The 26355-nt window shown below is 44.6% G+C and overlaps 1 protein-coding gene across 1 annotated transcript in view; it reads left to right on the top strand.

Moving 5' to 3' along the window:
- The window catches only part of LOC148519687 (uromodulin-like), a 79667-nt gene that overhangs the window by 30917 nt on the left and 22395 nt on the right, over nucleotides 1-26355 (top strand). Inside the window, exons 10-13 of the mRNA XM_088476191.1 lie at nucleotides 5404-5561; nucleotides 7001-7246; nucleotides 11200-11362; nucleotides 20452-20530. Coding sequence (XP_088332317.1) covers nucleotides 5404-5561; nucleotides 7001-7246; nucleotides 11200-11362; nucleotides 20452-20530 — 646 coding nt within the window. The remainder of the gene's footprint in view (nucleotides 1-5403; nucleotides 5562-7000; nucleotides 7247-11199; nucleotides 11363-20451; nucleotides 20531-26355) is intronic.

Below are 26355 nucleotides of genomic sequence, written 5' to 3'. Positions count from 1 at the left end.
GGGCGCCGGCGGATTTTACCCGACCTCCTGGAACCGGGTCCCGGCATCGGGCCCTTTTTCCCGACCTCATTGGGACTTCCAGAGGTTGCAGTTCCCCTGTCTGCCACCAGGTGGCAGTGCACCACAGGGAAGGATCGTCCTCATTAAGCCTCAACGCAAGACCCACGGGGCTCCCGCACTGGTGGATGGGGCTCTCACCCCGGTCACCCTCCGGTTCCCTGCTCGGGCCAGCTCCGTCACGGCAACTCCCTCACGCTCCTGGTAAAGGGAGGGAGAAGATTCGCCCTGTTCAGCCCACGCAGGCTTCCATGATAGCAGAGGGGCCTCTCTGCCCTTTTACGCCTGGAGCCCTGCCCGGGCAACCTCAGACACAGAACCTCCCTTGCACTCCTGGTTCCCTCTCCGGGCCACCTCGCTCGCAGAGTCTCCATGGGTCTCATGGAGCACGGCCTGGGCCTCGTCGGGTGGGATAAGACCCCGCCCCGTCCTTCTCTCTTGCCCGCTCCTAACAATCCGGGGGAGGAATTCCCCCGTGGGTCTCGCCATCGGCGCTGCGCGCCACCTTCAGCGGCGACTTCCCCCCTCTTCCCCGAGGCCTTGGAAGCGCCGGCCGGACGCGGGCACCCTGATCCGACCTCATTGGGGCCTCCGCAGAGGGGAGTCGGCCTCCCGAGACTGCCGCCCCGAGGCCTGAGGGGCCAATGGGTGGCTGGGGAGGGGGCACGGGCCCGACCGGCACGGTGGCGCCCCCCGGCGGACGCCTGGCACCGGTGCAGCAGCACCCCGAGAAAATTTTTGGGAAAAAAAATTAAAATAAAACAGAGGCCGCCCATGAAGTCAAAACATGGGGAGACTGTAAGGTGGGGGGGAAAAAAAACCCCAGGCACCCCCTCCCACCCTGGTGGACACGTGGCGCCATTGCACCCCAAAAATATTTTTTTGGGGAAAAAATAGACACCCCCCCATGAAATGAAAATATGGGGAGAGTGTAAGGTCGGGAAACGCGCCCCCCCAAACCCACCCCCCCCGGTGGACATGTAGCGCCATTGCACCCCATTTTTTTTTTTTTCTAAATAGCCACCCATGAAATTAAAACATGGGGGGACACGCGCCCCCCCCCGGTGGACAAGTGGCGCCATTGCACCCCAAATTTTTTTTTTCTAAATAGCCACCCATGAAATTAAAACATGGGGGGACACGCGCCCCCCCCGGTGGACAAGTGGCGCCATTGCACCCCAATTTTTTTTTCTAAATAGCCACCCATGAAATTAAAACATGGGGGGACACGCGCCCCCCCCGGTGGACAAGTGGCGCCATTGCACCCCAATTTTTTTTCTTTTTCTAAATAGCCACCCATGAAATTAAAACATGGGGGGACACGCTCCCCCCCCCGGTGGACAAGTGGCGCCATTGCACCCCAATTTTTTTTTTCTTTTTCTAAATAGCCACCCATGAAATTAAAACATGGGGGGACACGCGCCCCCCCCGGTGGACAAGTGGCGCCATTGCACCCCAATTTTTTTTTTCTTTTTCTAAATAGCCACCCATGAAATTAAAACATGGGGGGACACGCGCCCCCCCCGGTGGACAAGTGGCGCCATTGCACCCCAATTTTTTTTTTCTTTTTCTAAATAGCCACCCATGAAATTAAAACATGGGGGGACACGCGCCCCCCCCGGTGGACAAGTGGCGCTATTGCACCCCAATTTATTTTTTCCCTCTAATAGCCAGAAATGAATTTTAAAAAATGGGGAGAGCGTAAGGTGGGGACACGCGCCCCCCCAGGTGGACAAGTGGTGCCATTGCACCCCAATTTTATTTTATTTTTTTTCTGTCAGAGATCTCTTAAACACACACCCTCAGCACGGCATACACACCGACACCCATAACACTCTTGGAAACGTGATTTTCAGGGACATGCCCAATTGCTATGTGGGGCAACAGGTATATGCCTCCTCTTTTGTCTCCAATGGTTTGACTCGTGGGGACTTCATTTTAGGTCCCCACTGTGCTAGATGTCCCACCGGTGTTGGTGTGCTGTCCACCCCAAGTCCCCAGAAAGATAGAATTGCAAGAGCACACACACACACAAACTGCCTATATAAAGAAAAATCACACGCAAAAATAAGGGCACTATGAAAGTCATATCCAGTCCATCCTTAATATCGCTATCAAAATGATTTTTATAGTGCCTGTAACTGAGCTTAATTAGCTTGGTGAGAACAGCAGCCCATATTATTTGAGATTTATTTATTTATGTATTATTGTTATTCTGTTAATCTATGTATAGAATTCTTATTAAATATATTTTGCAAAAAGTGTGTGTGTGTGTATATATATATATATATGTTATTATATATATATATATATATATATATATATATATATATATATACTGGCCGCCAATGTGAGTGATTCAGCGTCTCTGTACGCAGCCACTTTCAGCAATATGATTGCAACACGCCCATACTATGTTACATCTGTTAGCCAACCCCCTGTAACCATCCAGGAACGCCCAACACATTTATAATATTGATATTGCTTTGCAGAAATAACGAATATAACAGCACCTTAAAGATTTACGTTAGACTCAGGGAATCATTTTATATAGTATTTTCTCATAGGGCCTGATTCTGCATGGGATGCTGTAGCACCTGTCTGTACATCCTTTGCCGCAGTCGCATGTGCAACCTTATGCTAATGTCGCTACAAACCCCTTGCATGTTGTACAGCTGTGCATCTGAATAGAGACACCCACTATTAGCATCTACAGATGCTGCAATACATCTTGGTGTATCTTTAGACGTTATCAGTGGTCGCACCATCTGCTACAGCAGATGCAGACTATCCATCTAAGTATGGCCTCCAATATGCTTAAACATTGTCACTCCCCTTCTATATGCTGATCTATATATGTGTGTGTGTGTGTATATATATATATATATGACACATTGTGATCGTGTTTTGTGAAGTCCTTTGTGACATCCTAGATTGCCGCCCATCCACTTGCTATATATATATATATATATATATATATATATATAAAAAATAGACTGAAGGCGGCACTCAGATTAATAACTACCAGTACACAGCTGGTTTCAACATTTTGAGACTTTATTCGTCTCGTCATCAGGATAAAAACATACATAACAAAACTGACCCTTCTATACCTGTCACCATCATCTCGTGCACCACAGACACCGGACATCCCGACAGGCGCTTGAAAATTACGTCATGTACGGGAGTACCACTGTCAAGGAAACAGTATCAACAGCAAAAAGTGAATCGTCATATCAGCAAAAGATATAAGATTCTAGAATAAACCTAACAGACCTGATATAAAGCAATATAGAGACAATCAGCAATATTGATTTAATTAAATAATCCATACCTAAGGCATCACATTAATGATTATACAAAACAATGAAGTCCCAAATTTTCATTTAAGCCCTTGGGGGATAGAGTTCCCAACCTATAGATCCTATGGTTTGTCATCTCTATGGTTTATTCTGATAGACCATATACCTGACTCTTTGCGGAGGGGCGATCGTTCAGGTAAACTTTTACACTGTGAGGCCTATTGGATCCATGTGTTGGACCCTCGCTGTGGGATACCTAGGAAGGCACCGGACATCTTTATAATTTTTTGATGGAGTTCCGCTCACCTGCAATATGTGTGTGTGTGTCTATATATATATATATATATATATATATATATATATATGACCAAAATGTCCGGCAGTTCTCAAAATAGTATACTCAGCCGGATGCCCCGGCACGAAATTTGATGCATGATCCTCACAACGTGCTGCACTCCAAGCTTAAGAAATACAACATGACATAGGTAGTATAATGAGGCAATGTTTCAATGCCAGACGATCCTGATGAAAATGCAGCTTTTTAGGCATTGAAACGTTGACTCATTATACTAGCCGTGTCATGTTGTATTTCCTAAGCTTTGAGTGACACACGTTGTGAGGATTATACATACATATATATATATATATATATATATATATATATGTATTTTCTTTTCTTTCCACTGCAAGGCAGGCATATATTTGTAGCACAGGCAGCACTATTTCCATGTTTCTGTTTTACTTACTCTGTCATGCTCCTGTTTCTCCATGCTGCTGCTTTTAAGATGGATTGGACTGGAGCGATTAGGCGGACCCATTAATGGTGACTTACAGGCTCTGCAAAGGCTTATGGGAGGAGCTGAAGCTCCCCGTCGGCCATTTTTTTTTTCTGTAATCTTCTGGTCATACGCAGAAGCTATCGGCTGACGCTGTCCGATCGGAGCTAAGCTCCGATTGCAGCAGCCCGTATGGCGTAGGGGGTGACTGGTGGCTATTGATGGGATGACGGGACCGGCTCGGCAACCCAACCCGCCACTGCAGCCTTGGGTCGGGATAGATGCAGGTCCTGAATTTGCTGGCCGGGACTCGGGAGGCAGAGACTGAGTGAGTCACTGGAAGGGGGGAGCCTGCGGCTACTTTCTATGGTTGTGAGGTGAATGGCCGGTGTTCCACCCTCAGGGCTGTTGCGCTCTGTGCACACCACCCTAGGTACGACCCTGGCCCCAACATCTGCACAGGCAGTAATCAATTACGTCTCAGCTTCCATTCTGAATTTTGCCACCTGAACAGAATCTTATAAGGGTATCTGTACAAATGTCAGAGAACGGACTGGGATAGTAGAGCATGTTTTACTTTACCTCAATAAATGAATAATGCACCAGCTCATCTACCCTACGTTTTTTTTTAAACATTGGCGACTATACTGTAGCTTATATTTGAAAAGAAACGTGTCTGCAAAACTATTTATTTTTTATTACGCTGATTTCAACTTATTGTTAAACAAGCCCCTACTTAATTCACTATAGCCCTGATAGTAGAGTAAGTAGCGTCATAATCAGCCTTAATGGTATGCTAATCAATCAGCTAGACTCCACATGATCCTTAAACTACAAATACAGTTCAAATTATTCATAATATTAAATTTAAATAAATTGTGCTTACCTGTCATCCTTAGGCACAGTTATGTGGTGGTGGACCAGTTATGGATGGCTATGCTTTTGTTTGTCCACACATTTGTGATTGGCAGGCACTATCACTGGTTTTGCCTATCACATTGACCAAAAATAATTGAATTTGGTCCTGGATCATTAGCCGGTGGCACCCCTGAAAGTGCCCCATGGCGACCCTGGGTACAACAGCACCCACTTTGGAAACCACTGACTTAACCCATAGTCACCAGACAGGTGTTAGTTTTTATATTTTTTGCTATGTTGGAAAACTTGTAGCTACTGTATAATCTGATTGGTGGCAATGAGTATAAATTTAAATTGCATGTTTTTTTTATATAATGTTCTAAAATGTTATATTTTAATTTCCCATAAAGACAAATGGAACACATGCAATATATGAAAACACTCTGGATTTTTCATTGGACTATACTGGGATAATTGAGAGAAGTGAAGAGCTGACTGTAAGAATGTCTTGTGCATACCCGCTCGACATGCTGATCAGTCTGAGTACAGTCGTGGATCCACTATTTAGGTATCTCGTATGTCACATTCCCTATCTTCTAAACTCAATTTTTTTTGCATAGCTACAGTAATAGAGGAATGACAGATCTGTAAGTAATGAGGGCATTAAGGGCCCTATTATTAGTGCATTATTTGTAGTCAATTTTCAGGCTATTTTGAAAGGATCGTCACATAATTTAGCATTGGTGCCATTTAACATCAGGGTACAACCTCAGATATTAAAGATATCTGTGACAGTCCCTCTATTTTCAATCACAAAAGCAGTCCCATAGCTTTTTAAATGAAAAGGGATAATTTACTGGTAAAGGTCTGGAAAGCTTACTTTTCGAGCTGGCACCAGGTGGCTAATGCACAGAACCGGATTAAGATTTGTGGAGGCCACAGGGTAACTAACTTGTGGGGGCCCCCACCAATAAAAGTGACCCCTATGTGTTTTTAATCCTGCTCACATCACATCTGCTCCCCTTCCCCTGCTACCGCCATGCCATGCTATATAGTGGTCCCCGTGTACGGGTCATTACCTTACTTTGGAGGATGCTTGAAGAGCCTAGCAGTCTGGAGTCATAGGCACACAGCCCAACTTAATCTCCATTGACCGGCACTGTAAGCGTCGCAACATAATTACATCATATCTGCGACGCTGCAGTGGCTGACCCAGGACCGAGTAGTGTCAGAGGAATTATATTGAGGGTTGCCAGAGGGTTAGGTTTAGGGCTCCTGGGGGGGACTTAGTGTTAGGCACCCCCCCGGGAGGGTTAGGGTTAGGCTAGGGGGAGGGAGGGTTAGGGTTAGGCACCCCCGGGGGGACTTAGGGTTAGCCACCCCCCTGGGGGACTTAGATTTAGGCAGCGGGGAAGGGGGTGGTTAGGGTTAGGCACTTGGGGGGGAAGTTAGGGTTAGGCCCCCTAAGGAGGGTTAGGGGGGTTAGGTTAGTAGATACTTACATTAGGGACGATCGGGATTTCCAGCGCTGTCGGGCTTCCGCTGCTCGGAACTCTGCTGATGTCGGGCTGCCGCTGAATACCAATTCCGCCTATACTTGCCCATGCATGGCCTGATGGCTGTGATTGTGCACTAGGTAATCTGGGTCCAAAACAGGCAGTAAAGTGATTTACCTTTCACTCTTTTCTTCTACGGGCTGTTATTGGATACACTGCAATATTCTGAAAAAATAAAAAACTGCATTTTACTGGGTCACTCTGCTAACAATTATGAGTAGTCCCCTAAGTCTGTAGATGATGGAGACATAAAATGTCCATGTACCATGTCGAGAAATATTGTAATGGGCAATTTCAAAGACTACCTTCTACAAAACAATATATCATGACCAATAGTTATTTGGTGATATTGGCATTCAGAATATTCCTAAAATTGTTTTGCAAAAATTATTATACTGTATATATGGTAAAAATAAATATGTATTCATTATAATCTTGTATGATTTTATAGTTCCACGAATATCAGTGTTGAAGGAACTGGACAATTCACAGCTATGATGGCTCTCTATACCGACAGCAGCTATGTGACCCCATATGAAGGATCGGAAGTGGTGCTGTCATCTAAGTCTATTCTGTACATTGGTGCTTTTGTTAAAGGAGGAGACAGTTCTCGCTATGTAATGGTTATGAAAAGCTGCTACGCAACGCCATCAGCAAGCCCCAATGATTCAGTGAAATATTACCTCATCATCGACAGGTATTTGAATAGATGCTTGTAAATTAAATGGATGGATAAAGGGCAACATTCATTAATTTCATACAATTATAGTTGGAGATTCTGTTCTGTAACACAACATATTTTGCGCACCAAACTTACAATACAACTGTTAGATCTATAAAAGACCACAGTATATAATGTTGTTTGGTTGATTGTAGATTCCATTGATGTGTGTTCATGCTATTGGTGGGTTCTCTTGGGATGATGTATAGAATAGGTCATTACTTTATTACATATAATTAGCCAAACAAACAAAATGCAAGAAAAAAGTTTGTGACATAGCATTATAAAAGTCCAAAGAAACAAAATCCCTGTTGGTTAACAAAAGACGAAGGGGTATATTTACTAAAGTGTGGGTTTTTAGAAATGGAGTTGTTGCCCATAGTAACCAATCAGATTCTAGCTATTATCTTTTAAAGGGTGCTAGATTAATGATAAGTAGAATCTGATTGGGCAACAACTCCACACCTATAAACCTGCACTTTAGTAAATATACCCCTAAGGGTGTTATGTAATAGGTTCCGATTTCACGGAAATGGCAGAGATTGCAAGTATTCTCTAACCTTCCCCTAATCCTACCCCTAAACCAAACCCAAACACTGCCCTCCCACAGTCTAACCCTAACCATCCCTCCCCGCAGCCTGACCCTAATTCTACCCTCCCACAGCCTAATCCTCCCACTAGTGCCTAACCTCTAACCCTCCCCATTGGGATTGCAGCCATTGGGATTTTGGATCTGGAATTCTGACTGCTGTCGGGATACCGGCTGCGGGATTCTGACCGCTGGCAATGTGTGTGCCAGAATGCCGACTACAGTACATTTCGAATCTCTTATGAGAAATAGTAATATTGACCAAACCTAGCCAGGAGGGAAAAGGTAGGAGCATACAGAGCCATCCAGGTCTGAGCAATACAGACCTGAGCTAATACAAAAAAAATATTTAACATACCACTGCAAGTAGGAATTAAGGGAGTCAGCCAGACTCGGTCCAAAAACACAGAGAAGAGGGTTAAGTAATGCCATCCTAATCATCATCCTACGCACACCAGTGCCAAAAGTCAGCCCTGACGCTCCACATTTAGGACCGGTGTCAGTAGACAAGCTTCCAAATGCACAAAGTCGATCGAACCGGGGTCCATTAAACCCTACGAAGGAGATATAGCTTGATTTGTTAAAATCTGGCAAATGCTGTAGCAGCACAAGGGGATCCCATTAAGACACTCCAATCCTCATCAGGCAAGGAGCCCAATTCCACCTCCCAACGCAATCTAAGGGGGATAGCCCATCAGTGCCTAGACATGATAAATAATAGAGTGGGGTAAGTCATAGAAATAGACTACCGGCTTGAAAGGGTCCAAAGCAAAAAGCATACAGGGTATTCAGAAATAGCAGGGCTATCATTGCACAGATAGCTTGGCAATGCTGCATATATCTAAAAAAAACAAAACAGATGGGGCGGGATGTCAAAGTCCAGACTAAGCTGAGTGAAGAAGTGAAGAACCCCATTCTGCCCCACAGAATTTACCCCTCGGGACTGCCAGAGGGACCGACCCTCTATGGGAGATGGTTCAGGGAAATCAGCATTATCCCAGGGCAGAGAGCAAGGATCAATCCCAGACTCCTCTATTAACTTGGTCACTGATAACCAAACTGTACACACCTGAATGAGAAGAGGAGGACAGTGGGAAAGCAAATAATTTGCCAAAATAAACTGTATAAGGGTATGCCATAAGCCTGCATTAGTTTGATAGGATGAAGAAGAACTGTAGTAACAAAAAGTTTGATTGGATGAGGAAAAACAGGAGTAACAGCAGACAGTAAGGTGGCGCTGGCACCAGGCATCTACCAAACCCATCTCAGATCAAACGGGAGATGGAGGGCCTAGCGCTCAAAGGACACAAATCTTCCCTCCATCTATCCAAGGCTTTGCGAAGCACCATTTTAAGGACTCAAATAACATGGGCATTTAGAAACTCAAAGCATTTCATCTTTATACAGGAGTGATGCTAGGCTTTCAATCACCTGAGGAAAGACACAGCTTGGTACCCACCCCTCCCCCCAAAACCCTCATAACTCTGCATCATTTACTCCACAATGGGCACCCCACGATATCGTAACTCCACACTAGGCACCCCACTGCATTGTCACTCCAGACCAGACACCCCACTTCATAATTTCCCCAGACCAGTAACACCACCGTATCATTACCCCAGAGCAGGCACACCATCACATCATGCACCTCATATCTAAATACTCCAGGAAGGGCATCCTAGCACTTCATTACCCCAGACAGGGCACCAGGGAACCCCAGCACCTTATTACTTCAGACCAGACAAACCATTAATCATTGCATAGACAACTGGTCTACAGCACATCCATCCTGTGCATGTTCTTACAGAACCATATCCATCATCCATTCCTCACTGTCTGTGTAACCCCACAACATCGCCCCATCTGCAGGCCTACTCTCCGTATTCGTCCTGCATATCATTAAGAAATGGGCCAGGCAACAAAGAGGAGCACTAGCTGCCCCAGCCCATTGTACCAAATTTCCAGGCAGCCTGGTTGTGTGGTGAACACCAATCCACAAGCCACTCATCTTCGCACCGGCCAAACTCACTGTGTTCTCTTCTAGTAACAGAGCAGCCTCTGTTCCAGGACCACCTGTCACCAGAGGGAGTGTGCATTAAGCACTCACCATCTATTCCACCTGTAGCTCCCGCCATAGTTTTAAAATACAGGATCCTACTCTACCCGGGATCAAGGCTGTGGCTCCCCTTCCTCCATCACTTTGGGCACATGCCCTGGCAGCCCCCCTAGCTGTGCCCCAGTCTTTCCAACCCCTTTTCCTTTAAAACTAACTGTGCTTACTGGTACTGGGTTGCTAGTCAGATATACTTATACTAATAATACTGAAGAAATGGAACAACTGTGCTGATGTGTTTATCAAAGTACACATTTTATGGTTAACTGAGGGTGAGATCAGGCTGGGCTGATTCTAGTGTGCTAGGGATGTGAAAAATCAATAATATGTTGCTAAGAGTTGTGATGTGCTATACTGTATAGTGATTGATCAGATTTCACTTATCAGGAATTTCTGGAAGTCAGCCAAACGAAAACTAAAATCTGATTGGCTGCTCTGTCTCTATTTGAAGAGTCAGCCATTTTTGAGGCTCTTTCAGACTTGTACTATTTCAGTTTCCCCCTCTTTTGCAGAATGATGGCTTCATACTAGAATTTAGCCACTTGCCTAGCATGGTCGTATCAGATGCGACCATGCCAGACTGGGCCTTCCCAGAAACGCCCACTGGGGGGGCTGCTGGAAGATAATCTTCCAGTAGCTGCCAATCTTAGAGGGGCCTCCTATCCCCTCTGTATCCTTGTATCACCCACTCGGCAGCTGCTGAGAGGGGCACCTGCCGGGAAATGTAGATCAAGCAGCCCTCTGCCCCCCTGTGTATATCCAGCGGCTGCAGACAGGTGCAGCCGCTGGGGAAATGTAAAGTAGTGATATTCCAGTTATTGATGTTCTGATATATTGGGTGTTGATGTTTTAAAGAATCTATATTAATGTTATGTGTTTAAAAAAAATTATTATTTGTTGGATACATTTTAAATATTTTGACCTAATTCAATAATGAAAAAACCTGACAATTTCTGAGCGCTTTTTGTAAGCCAGTTAAGTGGTTAAATAAACGCTGACATTGAACAGATTTATGTTTGTCTATAGATCTCTGATAAAGGAATAAGCAGAGTTAACAGATGTTAGTTCTGATTAGGCACATTCTAAGATGTCTGATTGGAGCATCAACCCCACATTCCACTTAAGGCTGAATACCTTGGCTTTTAATCATGTACATGTGATACCTTAGTATAATAGAGCATAATTACATTATTGCCTTTCATTTTGGATATTTGTTTCACTTCATAGCTGCCCTAACAAACAAGATTCGACCATCAGTGTGTTAGAAAATGGTATCTCAAGTAAAGGTCGTTTATCTGTGCAAGTGTTTAAGTTTGTCAGCAATTATAACAATGTCTACCTGCACTGCGCTGTAAGTCTGTGTGACACTACTGCTGGATCATGCGTACCTGTAAGTATGTATGAATTACACATTTCCACTTTTATCAGTAGAGTTTGACTATATTGCAGATTAAAAACTTATATTTAATTATTTTTTGTGATCAATACTTGACTTCAAAATGAAGAAAATAATTTGACAAAATTAAATGGATCTTAAACTGCACATACATTGGGAAAGATCCCACGGGCAGCATCTTCAGAAATGAACAATTATATTGATAAGTAATTAGGATATGAAGGACATGGGAGCTCCAAGTTAAATTTGAAGGGTAAAAAAAAATTCCTGTTATACAGTGCTATTAAATCTAGCCGATATAGACACAACTTAGTGCACTTGCATATATTCTATATACTGTATGTAGCAGTGCACTAGATAATACTGATTATTCCACCTTTTGCAGTCATGTTTTTTGGAGATAATACTGATTATTCCACATATTGCAGTCATGTTTTGCAGATAATACAGGTTGAGTCTCCCATATCCAAAATGCTTAGGACCAGGGGTATTTTGGATATCGGAATATTTGCATAATATAATGAAATATCTTGGGATTGGGACACAAATCTAAGCACAGAATGCATTTATGTTATATTGCAGATAATTTTATACAATAGTTTCAATAATTTTGTGGCTCAAACAAAGTTTGTGAACATACATGAAATTCATTTATATTTCATATACACAAAGCCTGAAGGTAATTGTATACAATATGTTTAACAATATGTGCTTTAAACGAGGTTTATGTACATTAAACCATCAAAAAGCAAAGTTTTCACTATCTTAGTAATGCTATAAAAATTCTGTATTTCGGAATATTCCGTATTTCAGAATATTTGGATATGGGAGACTCAACCTGTACTGATATTATACCATTTATTGAAGTCATGTTCTGGAGATAATACTGATATTATTCTACCTATTGCAGTCACGTTCTGGAGATAACACTGGTATTATTCCACCTATTCCAGCCATGTTCTGGAGATAATACTGATATTAATTCCACCTATTGCAGCCATGTTCTGGAGATAATACTGATATTAATTCCACCTATTGCAGTCACGTTCTGGAGATAATACTGATATTATTCCACCTATTGCAGTCATGTTCTGGAGACTATACTGATATTATTCCTCCTATAGCAGTCATGTTCTGGAGATAATACTGATATTATTCTACCTACTGTATAGCAGTCATGTTCTGGAGATAATACTGATATTATTCCACCTATTGCAGTCACGATTTGGAGATAATACTGATATTATTCCACCTATTGCAGTCACGTTCTGGAGATAATACTGATATTATTCTACCTATTGCAGTCATGTTCTGGAGACTATACTGATATTATTATTCCTCCTATAGCAGTCATGTTCTGGAGATGATACTGATATTATTCCTCCTATAGCAGTCATGTTCTGGAGACTATACTGATATTATTCCTCCTATAGCAGTCATGTTCTGGAGATGATACTGATATTATTCCTCCTATAGCAGTCATGTTCTGGAGATGATACTGATATTATTCCGCCTATAGCAGTCATGTTCTGGAGATGATACTGATATTATTCCTCCTATAGCAGTCATGTTCTGGAGATAATACTGATATTATTCCACCTATTGTAGTCACGTTTTGGAGATAATACTGATATTCCACCTATTGCAGTCACGTTCTGCAGATAATACTGATATTATTCCACCTATTGCAGTCATGTTCTGGAGACTATACTGATATTATTCCTCCTATAGCAGTCATGTTCTGGAGATGATACTGATATTATTCCTCCTATAGCAGTCATGTTCTGGAGATAATACTGATATTATTCTACCTACTGTATAGCAGTCATGTTCTGGAGATAATACTGATATTATTCCACCTATTGCAGTCACGTTTTGGAGATAATACTGATATATTATTCCACCTATTGCAGTCACGTTTTGGAGATAATACTGATATTATTCCACCTATTGCAGTCACGTTCTGGAGATAATACTGATATTATTCTACCTATTGCAGTCATGTTCTGGAGACTATACTGATATTATTATTCCTCCTATAGCAGTCATGTTCTGGAGATGATACTGATATTATTCCTCCTATAGCAGTCATGTTCTGGAGACTATACTGATATTATTCCTCCTATAGCAGTCATGTTCTGGAGATGATACTGATATTATTCCTCCTATAGCAGTCATGTTCTGGAGATGATACTGATATTATTCCTCCTATAGCAGTCATGTTCTGGAGATGATACTGATATTATTCCTCCTATAGCAGTCATGTTCTGGAGATAATACTGATATTATTCCACCTATTGTAGTCACGTTTTGGAGATAATACTGATATTATTCAACCTATTGCAGTCACGTTCTGCTGATAATACTGATATTATTCCACCTATTGCAGTCACGTTTTGGAGATAATACTGATATATTATTCCACCTATTGCAGTCACGTTTTGGAGATAATACTGATATTATTCCACCTATACTGGAGACTATACTGATATTATTCCTCCTATAGCAGTCATGTTCTGGAGATGATACTGATATTATTCCTCCTATAGCAGTCATGTTCTGGAGATAATACTGATATTATTCTACCTACTGTATAGCAGTCATGTTCTGGAGATAATACTGATATTATTCCACCTATTGCAGTCACGTTTTGGAGATAATACTGATATATTATTCCACCTATTGCAGTCACGTTTTGGAGATAATACTGATATTATTCCACCTATTGCAGTCATGTTCTGGAGATGATACTGATATTATTCCTCCTATAGCAGTCATGTTCTGGAGATAATACTGATATTATTCTACCTACTGTATAGCAGTCATGTTCTGGAGATAATACTGATATAATTCCACCTATTGCAGTCACGTTTTGGAGATAATACTGATATTATTCCACCTATTGCAGTCATGTTCTGGAGACGATACTGATATTACTCCACCTATTGCAGTCATGTTCTGGAGACGATACTGATATTATTCCTCCTATAGCAGTCATGATCTGGAGATGATACAGATATGTTATTCCTCCTATAGCAGTCATGGTCTGGAGATAATACTGATATTATTCTACCTACTGTATAGCAGTCATGTTCTGGAGATAATACTGATATTTTCTACTACAGGTTCCATAGGGTATCCAGAGGATACCTTGGGGTATAGGCGATGGCGGCAGACATCCAGGCACCACAGAGTTAAAAATCTTCCATCCTCCCAGGATGCACTGGGGTCCCTCTCCTATACCCCACCCCCGAGCCTCGGGCACTCAGTTTTCGTCAGTGCCTGGCCGAAGTCGGATGCACTGTACAGAGTGGGGGTCTCTAAGGCCCCTGAAGTTTTTCAATGCAGCTGTGGCTGCACACCTAACGAGTGAGCAACATGGACAGTGAATTCTGACATCCATGTCATCGCTCCTACACCCCGCTGGTACCAGAACACCGGTACTGATCCAGGGATCCTGGTGGGTAACTGGGGTCACAGCTAGCGGTGACCCCGGTTGCCCGGACTGTGGCCGGACTCAAGGGGATTGCAGGTAAGTGGCGAGGTCCCACGGGGGGTCTTCGCCGAATAACACAGTCCTTAGTCCCCAGGCAGGGGGCTCCCTGGGGACTGGCTGCAGTGTGGACCAGGCTACTGATCCCTGCGCTTCCACTACCCCCTGGAACAGCGGGCTGGACAGAAACAGTAATTTCCAGCATCCCAGGGGTTAAATGCATGCCAGGGGAGCGCGCTTTCCCTGCTTGGCAGCCGGTGCCTCCCCCGCTGCACATGGCCTCTCCACTGTGGTTAGGCATCTGCATGCGCTCCTCCCCCGGACCAGCCTCATTTCTGCTCCGCGGTGGCCATTATATGAACAACTTGGTAAGCGCTGCTGGACGCTGATAACGGCGGCATCGTTGTCTGGGACCCCCTGCATACCTCTCCTCCGGTGCAAGGTCAGTGTATGCAGCACTGTTTCCTACCAGACTCAGGTCTGTGTAGTTGATAAAGCGCAGATAGTGCAGGGTTTTTGTATTCTGCATTGTATGTGACTTAATGCTAGCTGCTGCCTGTTACTTTCACTTTCATAACTGTCAGTCATTTTTTTTAACTATCCCTTTCTTCTCTGCTAAAGCCCTTGCGGTGCGGTGTTGCAAGGGGGTTATTACCTCACTATACAGTTTATTGTGAGTGCGGTTGTCACATACAGCACCGGGTCACACAGGATGTCTGACAGTGAGCTTGAGTTCTCCACTCAGCCTAAGTGTACTATATGCTTCGTACCACTGGCAGAGGGCGATGGTAACTCTGATGGGTTATGTACGGCGTGTCTTCGACAGGCACGGCCAATTTCTGTCACTGCACCTGTGCAGGAGCTACCGTGGGCTTGTTTTGCTAGGCACTTACAACTCTGGTGGGCCAGCTGGCGACACCCCCTGCGTTTCCCCAGATGGGAGTCTCACAGCAGTCTATGGTGTCGTTCCCTATTCAGGGGTTCCCCAGACAGTTGGTAGTACCTCAGAGTTTCCCGATATCACCCCCTCAGGTCATCCATGAACCTGCGTGGGTTAGCTCATTGTCTACCTCTGTGCAACATCTGTCGGATGTTTTACAAGGGGAGTCATCATTGCGGCCACAGAAGCATCAGCTTCAACCTCAGCATGATCAGGGTGATCAGGATGATGTGACGACAAGTGATGGTGAGATGTTAGACCTGTCGGACCCAGACACTTCCTGTAATAAAGAGACGGAGTCTAAGGTCTATATACCAGGCCTCATACGTGCGGTGTGCACGGCCTTGATTATTTTCGGATGACGTACCTCCTGTAGCCGAATCAAAATATGCCTTTTTCAGGGATATTAAAGGTGATGTTACGATGTTTCCCCTATCTGGTCAGCTAGTGGATCATTTAGAGGAGGCGTGGAAAACGCTGGGTAAACGTTACCAGCCCCCTAGATGTATGGCGGTGGCATACCCTTTTTTGCAGAAAATTTATTTTTCAAAATGGGAGACCCCGCCACGAGTGGATTCCCACGTCACACGTCTAGTAAGATACCCTCCATGTCCACAGATCGCAAGGTGAAATATGTCTAAAATCTATGTATTCCCTTGCAGGAGGTGTGTCCAGACCGGCTATGGCCGTGTGCTGGGTGGCTAGAGCCATGGAACAGTGGGCTGATACCCTGGAGGCACCCCTGGACCCAGACTTGTCACCTGAGCAGGTGAAGTTGGTGGGTAATTTAAGGGACAGCTACCTACATTAATGAGGCAGTGTTAGATATGGGCTTGCTTCCATCTAAGATCTCCTCAGCAGGCTCGTCGTATCCTGTGGCTGCGGTCTTGGAAGGCGGATGCTGATTCCTAAAAGGGTTTGGAGGGTTTACCCTTCAATGGAGAAGTCCGATTTGGCCCTGACCTGGATAAAATTGTGGCCACTCTAGCAGCAGCTAAGTCTGTCTGCTTGCCATCAGCTACAGTCCCATCATGGTCGGGTTCTTCATCCTTTCGGCCCTACAGAACACAGAATAAGTCCAGGGTATGGTCCTTCCCAAGAAGGACTGCTGCTAAGAAACCTGCAAAGCCTAAGAAGCAGGCTTGGAGTACCAGACGTCGTTCTCCCAAGTCCGATGACAAACCTTCGGCCTAACGGGACGGGCCTCTCTTTGGGGGACCGAATTCTGAAATTCGCCCGGAGCTGGTGTCTGACCACTTCAGACACGTGGGTCAGACAAGTGGTCTCTCAGGGGTATGCCCTCTCCTTCCGCAGGAGACCTCCCAGCTGGTTTTTCTCCACGGGTCTTCTGTCCAATCAGGACAGGGCCCGGGAATTCAAGAAGGTATTGCACTCAATGCTCCAGGATGGAGTTATAGTGCCAGTTCCTTTGTCTCAGAGGGGATTGGGGTATTACTCCAATCTTTTTCTGGTACAGAAACCCAATGGGTCTTACTGGCCAATACTCAACCTCAAATCTCTCAACAAATTTTTGAGGGTACCTCGGGTCAGGATGGAGACCCTGCGCTCCATCATTTTAGTGATGGAACCTGGGAATTTCATGGTGTCACTGGATATTCAGGATGCTTACCTGCATATCCCTATTGTCTCAGCGCACCAGCGATTCCTCAGGTTTGCAGTGGTCGAGGACAACTTCTAGTTTCAGGCTCTGCCTTTTGGTCTGGCTACAGCACCCCGGGTGTTCGCCAAGGTTATGGCCGTCATGGCAGCCCACCTGCGGATGCAGGGAGTTCGCCTGTTACCTTATCTGGACGGTCTCTTGTTGTTTGCGGAGTCTCCAGAGAAACTTCAGCACCATCTGCAACTAACAGTCTCTGTATTGCAGACTCACGGCTGGCTGATAAATTGGAAAAAATCCTCCCTGGTACCATCACAGAGGATGCTCCATCTAGGAGCTCTGTTGGATTCCCAACATTAGAGGATCTTTGTGACGGGAGAAAGGATCTCTGCGTTACAGGCAAAGGTTCATCTTTGCCTGCAGAGTCGCCGGGTTTCTATTCACTCGGCACTGAGGTTACTGGGGTCCATGGTATCCATGTTCGACATTGGTGCAGTTGGACCACTTTCACTCGAGACCTCTGCAGAAGCTGATCCTCTCCAGATGGAATGGGTTGCCCCAACGGATAAAAACACAGACTAGGGTGCTTACCCCAGAGGTGAGAATGTCTCTGGCCCGGTGGCTATAAACGGCTCACCTGAACAAGGGGCGCCCCTTTTGGATTGCATACTGGGTCCTTCTGATGACGGTCGCCAGTCTCAGAGGCTGGGGAGCGGTGATGGGTCCACACTTGTTCAAGGGCAGGTAGACTCCACTAGAGACTGCGCTTCCGATAAACATATTGGAACTGCAGGCAGTGTTCAAGGCTCTCCAGCAAGCAAGACAGGTCTTGCAGGGAAGGCCCGTGCAGGTACAGTCAGACATCGCCACCACGGTGGCTTACATAAACCGCCGGGAAGGGACCCGCAGCCAGGCGGCTCTGACAGAGGTGTCCCGCATTCTAGTTTGGCCGGAAAAGCATCTTACTGCAATATCAGCAGTGTTCATACCAGGAGTCCTCAACTGGGAAACAGACTTTCTCAGCCATCAAGACGTGCATCAGGAGAGTGGTCTCTTCACCAGGAGGTGTTTCAGTTACTGGTGAACAGGTGGGGCCTTCCAGAGATAGGTCTCATGGCCTCACGACACAACAACAAACTGCCAATGTTCGGGTCAAGAACAAGAGACGCAAAGGCTTGTCTAGTGGACGCTCTGGCGGTCAGGTGGACCTTCCAGTATGCGTACCTCTTCCCTCCGTTTTCCCTTCTTCCTCGAGTGATATGCAAATTCAAGCAAGAAGGCGGCACGCTCCTGCTGATTGCTCCAGCGTGGCCCAGGCGGCACTGGTACACGGATCTTCAGAGTCTCTCAGTGGACACCCCGCTGTTTTTGCCTCAACATCAGGACCTGCTATCTCAGGGCCCTTGCCTTCATCCGGACCTAAGTCGGCTGTCTTTGACGGCGTGGCTATTGAGACTGCCCTATTGAGGTCCAGGGGTTTTTCCAGCTCGGTGGTCAACACCATGCTGAGAGCTCGGAAACCTTCATCTGCCAGCATCTACGATAGAGTATGGCGGGCTTTCTTCCAGTGGTGTCATTTTAGAGGTTATGCTCCTCTGGTGTTCAGATTGTCCAGGGTTCTGGCCTTTCTAGAGGCGGGCTTAGATCAGGGTATTCGCCTTGCTTCTCTGAAGGCGTAGGTGTCTGCACTTTCAGTGTGGTTTCATCGTACGATTGCTATGCTTCCTGATGTCCGCACCTTTATGCAAGGGGTGCTTCATATTCAGCCTCCTTTTGTCCCACCTGTGGCACCATGGGATCTGGCTGTGGTCTTGAAGGCTCTTCAAGGGCCGCCATTTGAACCAATGGGCTCAGTGAATTTGAAATGGCTAACCATTGAGACTGTATTCCTTCTGGCTATTGCTTCGGCCGGAAGGGTTTCGGAATTGGGGGCTCTCTCATGGAGGCCTCCATTTCTAATTTTTCATAGAAACAGGGCCGTGCTGCGCACTTGTCCTGGGTTTCTTCTGAAAGTGGTATCCAGTTTCCATATGAACGAGGAAATTATTGTTCCATCATTTAATTCACCGGACCTTTCGGTTGGTGAGGCCACCTTCGATGTGGTGCAGGCCTTAAAGATTTATGTGGACCACACTTCTGCTTTTAGGAAGTCAGACTTTTTGTTTGTTCTTTATGGCTTCCATAAGAGAGGTTGGCCTGCACTAAACACTAGGTCTGTGGGTCCTTCGTGGTTCAGCTTTGCAAGGCAGCCACGTGGTCATCTGTCCATACATTCGTACGGTATTATGCTTTTGATACCTACGCCCCTCAGGATGCTTCCTTCAGGCGGCGGATTCTCCTCTCAGCACAGGAGCGTCCCCACCCTTAAAGGATACTGCTTTGGGACATCCCCAAGGTATCCTGTGGATACCCTATGGAACCTGAAGTAGAAAATATGAATATGGTAAGAACTTACCCTTGTTATCTCTATTTCTACGAAGTCCATAGGGTTCCACAGGACTCCCGCCCTGTCACACCTGTACTGCAGATGGACTTTGCTCTGGTCACCGTTTTTTCTGTCTCCCTCTGGTGAGAATGTGATTTCTTGTGTGTTCCAGACTTACTTCTCTCTATTTTTATCCTCCTCCGGCCTATGGCTTGTGACGAAACTGAGTGCCTGAGGCTTGGGGGCGGGGTAAAGGAGAGGGACCCCAGTGCATCCTGGGATGATGGAAGATCTTTAACTCTGTTGTGCCTGGATGTCTGCCGCCATCGCCTATACCACAAGGTATCCTGTGGAACCCTATGGACTTCGTAGAAATAGAGATAACAAGGGTAAGTTCTTACTATATCTCATATTATTCCACCTATTGCAGCCATGTTCTGAAGATAATACTGATATTATTCTACCTATTGCAGCCTTGTACTGGAGATAATACTGATATTCTTTAATTTACGGCAGTCATGTTCTAGAGACAATACTGATAATATTCCATTTATTGCAGCCATGTTCTGGAGATACTGTAAAACTGATATTATTCCATTTATTGCAGTCATGTTCTGGATTTAAGTCACAAAATACAGTAACTGAACAAACCTATCAGTTGAGCCTTGGTCCAGTGACTCGTGGAGGTAAGTTTTCAAATTGTGAAAATTATACATAAAACATTCAGAAACACAAATGCTAATGATTTTACTATAAGACAATAGAGTGCTAATGGGCAGCACCGATAATTCAGTTATATGCAGTATAATTAATAATAAAATGTTACTAATATGCCCATCAATAGTTATATGCCATTATTATACTATACCCATATATAGTAATACCCATTTATATGCCTATTAGTAATACATCAATACTACGCCAGTAATATGCCCATTAGTAGTAACATGAAATGCATGGATCCACTATTAGAAAGGTACAATAATATGCCTGTTAGTACAGTAGTTCTATGTATCTACTGTTCTCCTTGCCATTCATTCTTCTTCAATAGTAACATGCAAGTCATAAAATCTATTATTAGTATGCCCACCAGAAGTAGCGCCCACTAATATACCTATTAGTAGGAAAATGTAATTAATATTTATTTTCATACTAATATGCTATTAATATTAATACTACTAATATGCCATTATAGAGGTTGTTATTTTTAACTGATCATCTTCCTAACTAATCCTGCCTCTGTGTATAGTGAGTGGAGGACTCCCTCTGGAGCTCCTCTATTTAGTCTAAGTCGCTGCTCCCTTGCACCAATCCCAACACCATTCCTCATTTTGTACTAATCCCATCATCAACCACAAGAGAGGTTCTTGGAGCAGTACATAACAGAGGGCAGAGCTTTATGTGTCATCCATTAGGCCAGTGCATAATAAATAGGCCCTTTAGTCTCTTCTTACTGGCCTCCATGTGGGTCATTTGCTTTTACTCAGTTGCTGCTTTTTTCCTGTCCAAGTTTCAGTGTACTATAGTCTATGCAGAAGGTGCAGGTGGTAGTAAGTTAAAGTGAGAGGCTAGCCTGAAGCAGCGAGTTATGTGATTGGCTTTTAAAGTTAAGGCCAGAGCCCGTGATCAGTGGCATCATTGCGCCATATGTAGATTAGTGCAATACCAGTGTGCATGCAGTGGTATGTGATAAAATATAATCTGGGATGGATCGATATGAATTACCGCCGGACCAAAGCCCGGCAGATGAAATACCAATGCCTGAAGGCCGGCACATGAAGATCCTGACTGAGGTGAGTAAGACCCCTAACCCTCCCTTAGGGGGTCTATCCCTAACCTCCCCCCTAGTGCCTAACCCTAACCTCCCCCCAGGGGTGCCTAAACCTAACCCCCTCCCCCCGCACCCTAAACCTAACCCTCCTGGGGGGGTGCCTAAACCTAACCTCCCACCTGGTGGTGCCTGACGCTAACCCCCCTTCCTCTAGCCTAACCCTCCCAGGGGGGGGTGCCTAACCCTATGTCCCCCTGAGAGTCCTTAACCCTCCCTCCCTCCCTGTGGCTATCAGCTCCCGACGCCCGGCTTACCTACGTTTGGTATGCCAGCATCAGAATTTCGGCGTGGGTCTTATGATAGGCATCGGTATTTAGTCCCATGTTGGGATTTCACTGTTGGGAAGCCGGCGGTCGGCATTTCGACTGCCGTCTTCCTGAGTACATCCCTCTGGGATTCTAATGCTGTCTGCACAGCTTGCAACAACCTCTTCATATCGTCAGAAAGGTGGTCAGGGATGCAGTTGCTATTCTATATACCCAAATAAACATTCTGATTAGGTTAAAGACCATTCAGACTTTTCTTCCAGGTTGATATAAGACTGAATCACATGACATTGAGCCACCCTGCTGGTTTCATAATCAAAGTCCATGGCAATACAGGCTGCACTTGCTTTGCCACACCATAGAGTGGCTGTGTCAAGAATTCACTTGATTGGTCTTTTTGACATAATGTAGTTCTTTCTTGGTTCATTTCTTTCCTACATTCACCATTACACTCCCACTGTCTGTCTGTGTTCCCAAAAAGTTATATTCTCAGCCCTCTGCTGTTCTCGCTGTATACTTCTCCTGCTGAACTTATTCACTCATCTTTCCTCCAGTATCATCTCTACTCTGATGAGACAATATTCTACATCTCCTCCCATAATCTCGCTTTCCTCCACTATCTTGTGTGTCTCTTTTTGCTGTATACATATGTATGTCTCAAAGCTAAATAAAGCTGAAAACACATGTCATCGACTCCTCTATAATCTCCCTCACCATCAGCAATCCCACAGTTGACTTAGTCTCCCAAACTTGCAGCCTCATTGTAACTCTTGACTATGCCCTCTCCCCATCTTCTCACATCCAGTCTCTCTCACTGTCCTGTTACCTCCACCTTCAACATATTGCTGTAGATCACACATTTATTATTTATCTCTGATCCATCCTCTCATTAAATTCCACCACAGCTACTGCAAACGCTTCCTATCTGGAACCTCCCGCACCCCGCTGTTCTCGCTCCAATAAATGCTAGATGCTGTAGAAAGACTGATATTGCTGTCTCGTCACTAGACATTAGCTGCAACACTCTGCAGATTCCTACACTGGTTTCCCATACTCGAAATATTCTACTCACTCCCTCTTTGATCTGCCATCCTAATGTCCACACTTAAGGGGCATACACACTAGACTATTTGCTCCATGAGTGATATTGTCTAGTGTGTCCCTGGCAGGGGTGTGCTCAATTTCGTTAACGACATTGAGCACACACATTGAACGATATCATGCACGATATCGTTCAGTGCCGGGCACCCAGGCACCCTCCCTCAACCTCGGGCATGCAACAGCCTGACAATATCTCCAGGTTGCCCTGCATGCTTGGGCGATGAATGACAAAGACCAATGACCTGCGGGTGTGCGCATCATTGGTTGTTATCGTTCATCGTTTTTACATTCAAATTGGCCGATATAGTGAACAACTGAACGATAGCGATACCCTCGACTTCAGTGATGTGAGGCAGTAATGCTAACCATTACACAAACTGTGCTGCCCTTTGCCTTTGGTAACTTACATTTCTTTTGACTTCTGACTCTTCTCACAAATTATGTGTATTTACTTGAATGGTATTGTTTTACAGATGCACGTTCTCCAACATCAGGCTCTGTTGGTAAGTATGCCTACTGTATACCTGGAGAATATGAAGGTACATATAACAATATTAAACTACCAATGAAATCAATCCTTTACACATAACTGTTGGATGGTGGTACTATTGGAGTTTCCATCTCATTCCTAAAAGGGGCCAGCGCGGTCTACTGACCCTACGGCTGCTGCAGACCCGACCGTGTCAGGGACTTATGTTTATCTTTTTTTCTCTTTGTTATAAAAGTGAGGGGTCTTAGGGGTCTAGTTACTAAGGGGAGAAAAGGGGGAAAACCGCTAAAGACAGAGAAAATCCCTGTAATACCGCTTCTCAGTATGTACTAAAGGGATTTTCTCTGCCTGTAGCCTGCCAGCGCTAAGTGCAGGCTACAATATCACACTGCACCTGGGGCACTTAGCGCTGCCATAAACACCTATGGGAGTGCTAAGTGTCCCAGGTATTACTAAGAGGAGATGTCACTTACCGTCTGGTGTCTTCTCCAGCGCTGATACCACCTCCTGTAGCTGCCGGTATCTGCTTCTTCTTACTGGAGAAGCAGGACTTGAGCTGTGTCAGGTTGGCCATTTTTAAATAAAGTTTGTTGAAAAAAAAAAAAGTCACTGCTGCAGCTGCTGCTACCGGCCGGAGCCCGGAGATGGTGAGTAACACAGGGCTGTAGGGGAAGGGAGTCTCAGCTGTTACCGGCGAGGAGGTGACTTAATGTTCACCCTCTTCGGCTGGTCTTTTTAGTATTTTTAGTAACTGCTGCGCTAGCCAGCTCCTGCTTCGCATTAATGCAGAGTCTTAGTAAATAGACCCCTTAGGGTTTCTGGTCCATTTTGGTGTGAATAGCATGGAATTTATATCCTGTGGAAGTGGGCACATGCTGTTCTCCCCCATATAAGCTCTAACACTGACTGTCCAGCTTCATGCTACACTAGTAATCTCCCTGTTATAATGGACTAATCCAGTTGTTCTCAAACTCGGGCCTCGGACCCCACACAGTTCACATTTTCCAGGTCTCCTGGCAGGTGCACAGGTGTAGTCATTACTCACTTACACATTTTTAAAAATCCACAGGTGGAGCTAATTATTTCACTTGCGATCTGTGAGGAGACCTGGAAAATATGCACTGGGGTCCTGAGGACCGAGTTTGAGAACCTGTGCTCTAATCCAAAATGTTTAGTGATGGGGCTTGATGATTTGGGCAACAAAATAATTTCTGTCCTATTAATTATGTATATTTTTAATTATACAGTACAGCATATGTGATCTGAGCTGATACTGCCAGTCACTTGTAGACTTCTGCTATTTGGATGCATATTTCTTTGCAAGTAATTGACAGTTACCTCCACTCAGACAACAGATGCTGCCGATTCATACATTTGAAACTGAGTGATTTAATTTTTATTGCAGTCTATAGCCTCATTTAGAATGGCACCCTGCAGCCAGAATCTATGTAGTAGTGCAGCGTGGAGTGTCCTTAGGAAGCTTCAGACGGTCACACCGCTGCCCTTGCAGCTCCCCGGAGCATCCTCAGGATGCTCCGGGCATTGCTGTAATCACCGGCGGTTGTGGCCCCGCCCCTGTGTGATGTGTCGCTGAGGGGCATGGCCTGCATGAGGCCCCCAAATAATGTTATATATATCAAAATGGCCCTCGGCAGAAAAAAGTTCCCAACCCCTGGTCTAGATTGATCTGAAGCTGTTTGTTATGATAATTGAATAATACAATAAAAATATTGTAATAAGCATTGCAGGCAGTATTCCTTCCTACTGATAGAACAATGTCTTCTTATTTTTCAGACACATGTCCTTCATTTGCTCTTCTTGGCCTTGTTCTCTTACTGCTGACAAAAGTTGCATTTCTTTAACATCTACAGCACAACAATGGCTTTACATTATTGCATTCATTCATATATAATCTTTATTTGTGTTGGTTAAAATAGAATCAGAGGGTAAGAAGAGGGATTTATGTGATTATTCTGTATAACATATGTCTGACCATGTATTGGTTTGGATGTGAATCATATTTCTTCTCGCCAGCTACATAACTAGGGGGAAGAAGTAGTTCGTCTTATCACCAGTGTTCTCTGAAGGTCTGCGTTTACAATCTCCAGGGGCTTTTCTAGCAAGTTACATGTTTAACACTATAACTTTCTGGTCACTCATCTTAGGGGGAACAGTGCTTATCACTAACACTAAGACAATGGTCCCCTTGGCTGTAAATTGGTAGGGGTCGCTTAGAAAATTCTACAAGAAACATTGACAATCCTCAATTCCACACATTTATATTTTAAAATCCCATATTCGGGGTTCATGTTATTCACCCCTCTGAAATAGTTCACATTATCAGACTTACTCGGGTAATAAATCTACCCCACTGGCTGTTACAGCTGTTAGCCACATTAATCTATTGTGTTGTGTATGAAGCAGAGTAATACTGTACCTTTTCTTACCTTTATGAGTTAAAGGAGTTGTTCACTCTGCAGTTTTGGACAACTACTGTTTTTCTCATGTAGCAAAAAGTGGATACCGCTCCAGGAACCAAAATGTTACCTGCATTAGAACCTTTTTCATTGTGTTTTTACGTCATAGTGTACTTTATCTGTAATAAAGATAATATTTGTCCAGTAAATAAATGTCTGGTGTTTTTGTTGTTATTATTAATATTATTATTATTATTATGACCCCAGAAATACCCTTTGTAGTAAATGCTGTGAATCCCAGTTGCCATTTTCTGGCTGTGGGTGGGATGTATCATACACTCTGCCACTTATCGCATGCATAGCTGTACACTAGAGATGAGCGGTTCGGATTCTGTGGCAATGTGTC

Source organism: Taudactylus pleione, unplaced genomic scaffold, assembly GCF_031769625.1.
Source record: "Taudactylus pleione unplaced genomic scaffold, aTauple2 ptg000184l, whole genome shotgun sequence".
NCBI classification, from domain to species: domain Eukaryota; kingdom Metazoa; phylum Chordata; class Amphibia; order Anura; family Myobatrachidae; genus Taudactylus; species Taudactylus pleione.
This window is presented reverse-complemented; position numbering and strand designations above follow the sequence as displayed.